Source organism: Aedes albopictus, chromosome 2, assembly GCF_035046485.1.
Source record: "Aedes albopictus strain Foshan chromosome 2, AalbF5, whole genome shotgun sequence".
In the NCBI taxonomy this organism is placed as follows: domain Eukaryota; kingdom Metazoa; phylum Arthropoda; class Insecta; order Diptera; family Culicidae; genus Aedes; species Aedes albopictus.
Window position 1 is genome coordinate 428,377,826 of NC_085137.1, and position 11,529 is coordinate 428,389,354.

The 11,529-nt window shown below is 38.7% G+C and overlaps 1 protein-coding gene across 1 annotated transcript in view; it reads left to right on the forward strand.

Moving 5' to 3' along the window:
* The window catches only part of LOC134286888 (general odorant-binding protein 70-like), a 20,675-nt gene extending 16,408 nt beyond the window's left edge, over positions 1 to 4,267 (forward strand). Inside the window, exons 2-3 of the mRNA XM_062848584.1 lie at positions 3,799 to 3,991; positions 4,065 to 4,267. Coding sequence (XP_062704568.1) covers positions 3,799 to 3,991; positions 4,065 to 4,165 — 294 coding nt within the window. The 3' untranslated portion in view covers positions 4,166 to 4,267. The remainder of the gene's footprint in view (positions 1 to 3,798; positions 3,992 to 4,064) is intronic.
* Positions 4,268 to 11,529: the final 7,262 nt, after the last annotated feature.

The window sequence follows — 11,529 nt, forward strand, 5'->3', positions numbered from 1 at the left end:
AGTCGACGAACTGCTTTAGCAGTTTTATCTGTCCACAGGCTAAGGTGGGCTAAGTCCAATGATGATTTGGCGTCGTAACGCTGCATAGAAGGTACGTGGAACAGTGTCCAATGTCCATGATGCGAACGTTTCGAGGTAACCACTGCATTTCCCAGAGTCGCGACAACATGCGTTGCGCATACTGGGGAACAGTTTTTATCAAAATATGCGATAGGCATAGAGGCCCATCATCGCATCGGTTGATGACCAATCGATGTAAGAAGGAGCTTGTATGTTAAGCATCAAGAGCCGGTTCTTCAACTTAGAGAAGTTTCTGAAGAAACCTTTTGAGAAATTCCTGAAGGAATCCTAAGAGAAATTTCTGATGAAATTCTTGGAAGAATTCCTGGAGGATTCCTTGAAAAAAAAAACACCTAGAGAAATCTCTGAAGCAATTTCAGGAAGAACCTTCGGAAGAATGCCTGGAGGAACTTCTGGACAAATTCCTGGCGGAATCCTAGGAGGAATTCTTGGGGTATTTTCGTGGAGGAATCTCTACCAGAATTCCTGGAGAATTTCTGAATAAAATCCCAGAGGAATTTCTGGAGGATTCATCGGAGGTATTCCTGGAGGAATCTCTGGAAAAATCTTTAGAGGAATCTTCGAAGAAATTCCTGTTAAATTGCTGGTGGAATTTCTGGAGGAATCCGTGAAATAATTCCTCGAGAATTCTCTGGAGGAATCCCTGGAGGAGAAATTCCTGGAGGAAACCCTGGAAGAATTACCGCATGAATCTCTGGAAAAATCCTGAAGGAATTCTTGAACAGATTCCTGAAAGAATTTCTGAGGCATCTCTACGGGACCTTTTGGAGAAATTCCTGGAGGAATTGCAGTAGGAATTTCCAAAGTTATTCCTGGATGAATTCCTGGATCAATTTCTGGATGAACTCCTGTAGAAATACCTGGGGTTATTCCTGGAGGTATTTTTAGTGGAATTCCTGGAGAAGTCCCTGGAAATGCCTGGACGAAATTTTGGAGGAATGCCTTGAGGAATACCTTCTGGATAAACTCCGGGAGGAATTCCTGGTGGAATTTCTGAAGGAATCCCTGGAGAATTTGCCGCAGTAATTTCTGAAGGAATTACTGGATCAGTTCCTGGAAGAATTTCTGAAAAAAATTTGGGGGTAATTCCTGGTGGAATTCTTATAGGTATTCCAGGAGGAATCCCTTAATGAAATACTAGAGAAAATCCTGGATGAATCCGTAGAGAGAATCCCTATAGAAATCCCTGAAGGAATGCCTGGAGGAATTCCAAAAAGAATTCCTGTAGGAATTGCAGAGCGATCCCTAGAGGATTCCCTAGAAGAATTCCTCAATTGGAATACCTGGAGGAACCCCGGGAGAAATTCCTGGAGGCATGTCTGTAGGAATATCTAAAGAAATCCCTTGAGAAATCTCCAGAGGAATTTCTGGAGGAATTTCTGCATAAATTCCACGAGGAATCTCTTCTGGAGGAATCCCTGGAAGATTTTATTGAAGAATCACTGGATAACTTTCAAGAAGAATCCCTAGAGGAATCCATGTAGGAATGTCTAGAGGAATACCTGGAGGAATCCCAGGAGAAATTTATGAGGAATCTCTAAAGGAATGTCTAGAGGAATTCCTGGACGAGTCTCTGTAGGAATTTCGACAGGAATTCCTGTAGTAATTCCCAGAGGAATTCTGGAACAATTCCTGAAGGAATTCTTGGAGGAATCCCGGGCCGAATTCCTGAAGAAATCCAAGGATCAATTTCTGCAGAAATCCCAGGAGTAAGTACTGAATAAACTGCTGAAATTCTTGAGGTAATCCTGAAGGAACCCTAAAAAGAGTACGTAGCGGAAATCTTAGAGGAATCCCTGTAGCAGTTCCTGAAAAATCCCCAGGAGGAATCTCGGAATCAATCCCAAGAAGAATTCCTTAGGGAATCTCTTAACAGTTTCTGGAGGATGTCTTGGATTAATTCCTGGAGGAGTGCCTGGAAGAATTTCAGGAGGAATCACTGAAGGAATCCCAAGAAAAGTTCTTGGAGGCTTTTTTTCTTATCCCGGAGGTTGTTCCTGAAAGAATCATAGAAATAATAGGCGGGTTAATCCCTGGAGAAATTATTGGAGGAATAAAACCCATAAGGAATACTGGATGCAATCTTTAGGGAATCTCAGCAGAGGTAGAATTCCTGGTTTATGGTTCCTGGAAAAATTTCTGCAGGAATCCCTGGATAAAAAAGAATTGAAGGAATAATTGGATGGACTCCTAAAGGATTTTGTGTACAAAATTTTGAAGCAATTCCTGGATTAGTTATTGAATAATCTCTAGTCACATTTTCTGAAAAAAAAAAAATTCTGGAAGATATTCCTGCAGAAATAGTTCGAATAATTCTGAAAGGAATTTATGAGGAAATCCATGAAGAAATCTCTAAAGGAATACCGTAGAGGATCTCTAGAGAAATTTTTGAATTAAACCGCGAAAACAACACTGGAACAATCACTGGGAGAACCTCTACGATTTTTTAAGGAATCTCTGGAAGAATCCATAATTGAATTAATGTAAAATTACTGGAGGAAATGCTCATACTCATATACTTAACGAAACTATACGACCAAATCTAAAACAGTCATTTCCTCAAAACTGCAATACCGATTTGCATATTCACAATCGGGCGACCATGCCGCTTAAAAGCCATCTCAAGTCAGAACCCCTCCCCCCCCCCCCCAGTCAACCAGTGATCATATCCCTTTCGTGACGGAGCGCAAAAAATTGAAATCTTCATACAAATGGCTCAACTTTGGCTCTCAAGGACTCTTAGATTTCCCAACTAAACAACAATTATTTTACCACATTTGAAAGAACTACTCTTTATCTTTCGATTTCTTGCTTTGACTATCTGGACAAATCGGAAATGAAAATTATGCGACAGACAAAACTTTTTCATGTTTTACGGTTTTTGTCCACTTTTTGTTTACCTTGTTGTGGTAAATCTCACAGGCAACGTAAACAAAAGTTTGTTTACACACAAACAAGTATAACTAATGGCTGAATTATTGAAACAGTTTACACCACATAAATCAAAGTCTAAACAGATGAAAAAAATATGCAAACCTGCTACCACTTTTGACTGATACATCATATTGAGGGGTGACCCCAAACTTTTGGTCGATGAAATGAAAACTTAGTTTACTTAATAACTTTTTTTTCTAGATTTTTTAGCTTAATTCTGTTAAAAGCAGTTGAAGGCTAATAGAAAATGGGTTATATTACCGCTCTCATCTTAAAATTTGGTCGACTCAATTTCCAGCGACACTGCCGTAAGTTTATATTCATTTTTTAGAAAAGTTGGCAACTTTGGGTTAAGTTAACATACAATTTTTTTTTTGAAAAAGTTTCTTTTAAAGCATGTGCAAAGTTTCTTTGACTTATTATCTTTTGAATGAGACCTAGGGTTTTGAAATCGGATGCAAATTGGCGGAGATATGGGCCTAAAAATATGACATGTTTTTGAGGGGGTGATCCCAAACTTTTGATCGGGAGTGTACATATTCGGAAACTTTTTTATGTATACCAACAATGTAGTAAACTCTATCAATTATCATACATTACATGCTGGTGAGCCGGGCTGTAGGACAGTTGGTCGAATGACGTTTGGCAGAGATATTGCCGTTAAATTTTTTACCGACAACTAAACGTTGAACCTGCCAAAATTTACAACTGAATAGTGCAGTGAACAACACTGTAGTACAAAGCCTATTTGGTGATCATTTTTTTACCAAACCTTATTTGCAGTGCCTGATGCAATGCGTGTACCGCAAAAACAACGCCGTCGACAAGAACGGCTGGCCCACGTTGGACGGTTTGGTCAATTTGTACACGGACGGGGTCAGCGAGCAGGGCTACTTTATGGCTACACTTCGCGGTGTGGACCGTTGCCTCAAGGGGACCTCCATGAAATACAAGGTGAAAAGGAATGACGTGGCAGGTGAGTGCATTTGGACATTTGTGACTATTAATTGCATTGAATAACGATATTTTTTTTTCTTTCTTGGTTTTAGATAACTTTGAGCAGTGCAATGTGGCATTCGATGTGTTCGACTGCATTTCCGATATGATAACAGAGTACTGCAGTGATCAACCAAGTCACGATTTTCACTAACCGATGCAATAGGTGAGTCCGGGAATATGAGAGCGCAATGGTACCTTCAGTTGATGTAAAATTAGATTTATAATATTTAATACCAGAAGTGATGTTAGTAAAATAGAGATAGTAGTTCTTAGCTGTAAGTATATTTTTTATGATGACAGTCCAATTTAATATTTTTGGTGTTTTGGTGTTTTGGTATTTCCACAAGGGAAACACCACATTCGCAATATTTACATACCGCCGTTTTTCGCGTTATATAAAGAGGGGTCAAAGAGATCAAACAGATTTCAGCATGCCGATGATTCCAAAAAATGAAAAAAAAAATAAATTTGTCCAGGAATCTAGACATGAATTTCTCTCAAAATAATCTCCAAGGTAGTCCCGGAGTCTCTGCTAGAGTTTTCGCCTACAAATACTTCCCGAAATTTCTCTCAGAGTTTCTACAGGGGTTATTCCTGAGATTTTTAGTGAAGTTCATCCAAGGATTTTTTCATGAGTTTGTCATCTATTTTCTACAGGGATTTCTTGTAGAGATTTCAACTGATCGCCCCCGAGTGCCTACGTTAGATCCTCCAGAAATTTCTAGAAGTAGTTTCCGAAGAACTGTCCTCTAGTTTTTTTTTTCCGGGATATTTCTTAAAGGTTCTCGCGAGATATCTCTTAACCGTTATGTGGCCGACAGGGTACCCGGATACCCAGCTCCCATTTAAAAAGCACGGTGTAGAAAAAAGCAAAAAATTTGCCGGACACATAACGGTTAAGATTTATCTTGAAATTTCTACGAAACTTTTCTTTCAACGTTGCTTTCAGTGTTGCTCCCGGGATGTGTTTGATTTTTTCGGGATTTATCCTAATTATTCCATCATCAAGGAGATTTTTCCGCGAGTTCTTTTAAAGCATTCTCCAGGCTTTTGCAATTAGTTGTTTCCAAGATTTTTTACAGTCCTGTGATTGTTTTAATTTCCTTTTTCAAGAATTTCTAACAGAATCCCGCAATCCCTACCGGAATTAACCCAGAGTTCTGTATATTTCTTTTGAGATTTCTCTAAAAGTTGATCTAAGAGTTCTTGCCTGGAATTACCAGCGAAATTCCTTGTAATTCGTAGGAAAAATCCTTGTAATGTCTTACGAGAAACTCCGGATAGACCTATTAGAAAAATCTAGAAAGGAACTTTGAAAGCAATCCCAAGAAAACCTATTTAGGTAAAAACTCCTAAATTCTGGTAGTGTATCGAGAAGACTACTGGAAAAAATAGCAAGAGTTACTCTTGCAAAGACCTCGGGAAAAAATCCGTCAGAAATCCTGAACAGAATTCTGGTAAAAATCCAACGAACAGCTTCTCAAAATTCCGGACGGAAAACCTTTGTATGAATTCTTGGGAGGATATCCTGGAAAAATCTAAGAAACCCCGGAAAGTCTCCGAAACAAAAAACTTTGCAAATTGAAAGAAGAACTGCAAAATGAATCCGAGATAGAATTATGTGATAAACTGCGAAAGAAATTAAAGTAAGAATCCAAGAAAGAATCCCTGAAGTAATTCAAGGTAAATTTTTGTAGATTATTTCCTAAGAGTTCTCGGAGGAATCTTGGTTGGTATTCTTGATAGATTTTCAAAAGAATATCTTAACAAATCCTTGGATTCTTATTCCCTGAAAGAATTCTTGATATCACAGTACTTCACAGTTTACTCACCGACGCAAACAGGCGTAAATGGGCCAAATTCCTGGCCATAAGTCGAAAATTTTTTTCAGGGTTTTCCAGAGTCTAATATTTTTTAAAGATAAATGAAGTAATGCTTCATCATGTGGTAATCAATAAAATACTTTGGAATGCATATTTTTTAAAGAATAAATGCCGAAATTTGACGATTTTCTCTACTGTTTTTTCATTTGCATCATAACTCATCGGAAGAACTTCAGTCTTCAATTATCGATATATTGACAGTTTGGAAAAAATAACTGAGCATGTAACTCAGTTCTCCTGATAAGGGTGTATCATTTAAACAAAAAACTTCACCTGGTTTCATTTATTTTGCTCTCTTACAGAAGAGCTTTCAAAATCATGTTTTTTGCCAATTTTGAACCATTTTCAGCATTCAAAAAGTTTTCAGATTCTGCAGAATTCCGCGATCTGGATAAAATTACAATAAAATATAAGGCATATCCTTTGTGAATCGCAAGAGAACGGGTACCAGAAAGTACCAGACGAAAAAATAAAACATTTTGAAATTTACACCTTTTTGAATAGTTTTTAGTTACAATTAGATTTAATTTCGAAAAAGCAACTTCGTTTCGACTACTTTTTCAATGAACGGCCACTTATTCTCGGTAGATAGATCATAGCAGAATACAAATCTGGTCTTCTATCTCTTAACAAAATGTGTCAAATGGAATTAATTTAGTAAATTTGGGCAGAAATCTCCATACACCGATAAATGTATGCAATGCAGTAGTAATCTAATGTAGCTAGAACTGTTGTGTTCAAAATTTGTCATAAAGAAATCAAAAACAACTCAAATACAGAGCTCACTTTTTGTAGCATGTAATCATATGTCGATGCACAGTTAAGAAAATATTTTCAGATAAATTTTGTTTTTTTTATAGCTAAACTCATTGAGTTTTTCACTCAGTACTCCACGAACTTACTTTTATGTATAAAGTTGTGATAAAATGCCATGTTTTAATAGAAAAATTCAAACTGATATATTTCACACGGCTTCTATCATCATGTTCAAACTCCTAAAATTTCAATCCATGATTAATTTTTGAGTTTTGATGTGTTTTCCAGGGCACTATGAGTTTTGATGTGTTTTCCAGGGCACTATAAAAGTTACCCCAAAATGAAAATGTGATACCCAAAATATCTAGCAAATGGTACAACATTTAAACTGAGTTTAAGGGGCCGTTCAAAAATAACGGCCCATATTCCTGAAAATTGTGAAGATAGAACAATTGTTCAACAAGTTTCCCCATTATGAGACTCCTTACAACTTTGCTGAAGACATAAACACGTTATCTACACTTATAAAAGAATTGAATTTCTCTCACACTTCTAGGAGAATTTCTATGAAACGAGGTGGCCCTTGTCCCCAAACAATATTTTTCACGGAAATATAATTATTTTTCAGTTCTCTGTTGTCAAATAAAAATATTCGACGCTTCAAACAATTGTTGGGGTTGAAAATAAACGTTGTCCTTGGAGAGGTTATAAGAACTCATTTCTAGCCTTTAAGTGGATTATTATGGCTATTTATAATCCAAAATTCTTCCTCAATATATAAATTCACATTTTTATCGCTAGTACATACATAATACACCATTAAACGTGTTGAAACTTTTTGGCCATGAAATGGACCCTGTTACTCCAGTGTGCGACGCCAACCCACGAAAGGTTTTTGGGAGGGGTCTGGCCAAACTGTACGATCCATACTAATTTTCAAATTTGTGTATGACCAAAAGTCCAGAGGAGGGATGACGGTCTGAGATGGCCAAATTTTTGTCTATGTGGTTTATGAACGGCCTAAGTAGTATGTAAAATACGCTTATCTGTCATAGGATAAGCAGGTATTAGAAGGTACTTACCTTACCGATCAGGCTAAGGCCTGGGTGGCCTGTGCTGTACATAGTAGCTGTCTCCATTCCACTCGGTCCATGGCTGTTTGTCTCCAGTTCCGCACTCTGCGTAGGGTCCGCAGATCGTCCTCCACTTGGTCGACCCACCTAGCTCGCTGCGCTCCACGTCTTCTTGTACCGGTCGGATGACTATCGAGAACCATTTTAGTCGGGTTGCTATCCGACATCCTGATGACGTAACCCGTCCACCGTAGCCTCCCGATTTTCGCGATGGTTGGTTCTTTCAGCAGCTGATGTAGCTCGTGGTTTATTCGCCTTCTCCAAGTCCCGTCTTTCATTTGCACTCCGCCGTAGATCACTCGATCCATCGTCGCCATGATCAATCGTATCAGTTTAGCCGGGGAATCCCTGTTCGTGCATGATCTGCCATAGCTGTTCTGAACTCTAGCTACGCTAATGCATACACGGTGGCTCCTTTGTTTTGACGCGGCAGCAGCTAGAAAGATTAGCTTCGATTGAATCCATTGAAATTGCATGCTTCAACCTTAAATTGGGAGTAACGAGCTGAAAAGAATGATTAGAACTCTAGGTATAACAAATGACTGCATTTAATTATAGCCACATGACGCGAATTAGCTGTTACGTGCATGTTTCGGAATTGATGCCAAGAATATGGCGACCCCGGTCACGAAAGGTATCTGGATAAAGACCATTCGATACCTTTGACAGCTGAAAACGAACTGACAAGGATTTCCTTTTCCAGCACTCATTCATCATTTTCCAGCTCATCCGATTCTATCCATTCCCAGCTAATGTACAATGTAACACAAACTTCCTCTTCATCTGCCAACGAACAGTCACTTCCGCGAATATGCTCAAACGTGGCATCAGATTGTTGGTTGCCGCTACCGATCGTAGCCAATAAACGGTCCAAAAATTTCACGAAATCCCACTGCCTGCGAAGCAGAGAAGCTCTATGCGAGTCGTACCTAGCCTCCCACGCCATTGAAAACTTCCATCGCGAGCTTGTAATCGACTTCGCGCATCTTTCGCGCTGAAACCTAGTGCCAGTAACCCAAGTCTTTTCCACCCAGTGTGTGCTCTGTGCTTCGGTCATCGAGCCAGGCCAAGCCAGGCCACTCCACATGAACTCTGACAATCGTTGTTTCTATGTGGCATTTGGTGGCTGATTCTGGGGGTCCGATCCAGTATACAACGTGCTCGCGACCGACCGACAAAACAATTGAAAGTTATGATGAATTCACCCTTGACTTGTTTCCCGAAACAAATGCGAAGCGCAGAAAAATGATCATCCTCAACCTGGGCGGCGGGCGGCATTCTGCCGGCCGTCCGTCCGTCTCAGGTCATCAAACAAGCGCGAAAATTTCATTCATTAAATCTACAGACTTTTGAGATGAACTCGTAGATTCCCGCTCACGATATGTGACGTGCGCTGAGCCGACCACACCTCTCCCTCGGCGGCCTAGCTGAATCGCACTTGCCCTAACGAAGATCACGCCCTGCACAGGTTTCAAGTACCTATAGAAGTCATATGGGTTTGAATTGAACGAACGAACGACGTCTGTTTGTTTTACGATGGAACGAGAAGCCCAATTTGGCGGTGTAGGGTGCAAAGCATATCCGCCCATTTATTCGCAGCTCCATGTGGTACGGCGCAGAAGTGCTGATTTATCGGCCAAATTGAATCTTTCAATTATTCGCATCATCTTCTATCATAAGTCACACATGAGACACTATGGACGGTTTTGAGAATCAAGCGCCCAAAATATTATATTGAGCTTCTTGAGAATTTTTAGCATTTCGACAAGTTTCTCTTCGACCTCTAGGTTGCGCGCCAGGGTATAACGTGTGTTGGGCACTTTGCAACGATTAATTCAAATCCACACACCAGCGCACAATTTGCGCGCCGATTGCCTTTGCGCCAAGTTTTTCACTAGCCAAAACACTAGGGTAATTCATGTATTTTGGACAGGCTGAGGACAACGTTGAAAAAATCGTCCCCTAGCTTCCTTGGAAAGCAATTGATTATTTTGCAAAGTTACCAATACGTTCCTGGTGACAAAAACCTTAACGAAAGCATTTTAAGCTGAGAAAATCGCAATTTCCGATCGCCTGTAAGAATTGCATTTTGGACACCGAATATATGTTTTGGACACCCTCAGGTATATATAATTTGGACAGGGCAATTAGCTCAATGTTTAGCTATGAATACTGCTAAATCATGGAAGTAGCATAAAGTATCAAATATTTTCTTACAAATAATCAAATTTCTCCGCTTAACAGGCATCTATTTTGATAACTATTACAGTTTTTGGTAAAATCGAGGAAATATCGCCAGACCCACAGAATACGCCTCCAAGTATGCAATCACACTGCATCCCCATGTAGTTCATCTGATGACGAAAATACAAGGTGTTAGGTTCCTGAGTGCAAACTTTTTAAAGGGTGATAGAGGACCATAAATGGTGAAAAAAATTGTTCTACCCATATGGTCAAATCTCAACCGTTACGTAGTTATTGAACTCCCCATGTTTTTGACTCTTATTGCCTTAACTGGCTATAACTTTAAAATGGTCAAACTTATCGCAGTTTTTTAACGCTTATTCGAAAGATTATTGAATTTTCTATCAAATGGCATCTTTGAATCGATTGGTTTAGCTGAATAACTAAGTTTTCTAGAGCAAAATAGCTAAAAATAGTGTGTTTTTATTTGTTTATGTACATTATCTTTAAAACATGCGTAATAAATTTAAATTCTTTCTTTGGCAAAGTTGTGGCCCTTGTTCTACTCTACAATTTGTTCTTTGACGCAAAACTTCTAACTCTTATCGTTTTCATGCAATTTTGATTTGAATGTGCGGCACAGTGCGCAAAAAAGTGCTTTCCATGACGATTGCAAATTTCTGATCTGAAATGCGACGTTTAAATCGAAATTGTAAGAAAACGATAAGAGATAGAAGTTTGATGTCAAAGAACGAATTGTCAAGTGAAACAGGGGCCACAACTTTGCCAAATAAAGAATTTTAAATTATTACGCATTTTTCAAAGTTAATTGACAAAAACAAATCAAAACACACAACTTTTAGGCTATTTGCTCTAGAAAACTTAGTTATTTAACTAAACCGATCGGTTCAAAGATGCCATTTGATAGAAAATTCAATGATCTTTCGAATAAGGGTTAAAAAAGTGCGATAAGTTTGATCATTTTAAAGTTATAGCCAGTTAAGGCAATAAGAGTCAAAACATGGGGAGTTCAATAACTACGTAACGGTTGAGATTTGACCATATGCGTAGAACAATTTTTTTCACCATTTATGGTCCTCTATCATCCTTTAAAAAGTTTGCACTCAGGAACCTAACACCCTGTATATAAAAATGAGTTTGATGTACCTTTGAGGCAACAAAACTCACGAACGGGTGAACCGATCAGCAAGACTCTTGCACGGTTCGATTCGTATTCATGGTGGCTGTGTTTATATGTATAAAAAGTTATAAAAATAAACTAGAAAAATAAGAAAATTGCTAAAATACTGATTTTTGTGAGATGGGAAGGAAATCAACACGATGGAAATTAAACCAATCTAGAGTGCGGTGACGTTATGAGCTCACCAGTTGTCAAACCACCACAGCTTGGCAAGACAACGTTTGCCGGGACAGCTAGTAATTGAATAAAATTGATAAAACCACAAAATAAAAAATCTGAAAAGGTTAATCGGTAGTTTTTCACTTAAATTTGCTAGAAAAAATGTAAAAACCATTGTTTATTTCAGTTTTTGCTAATA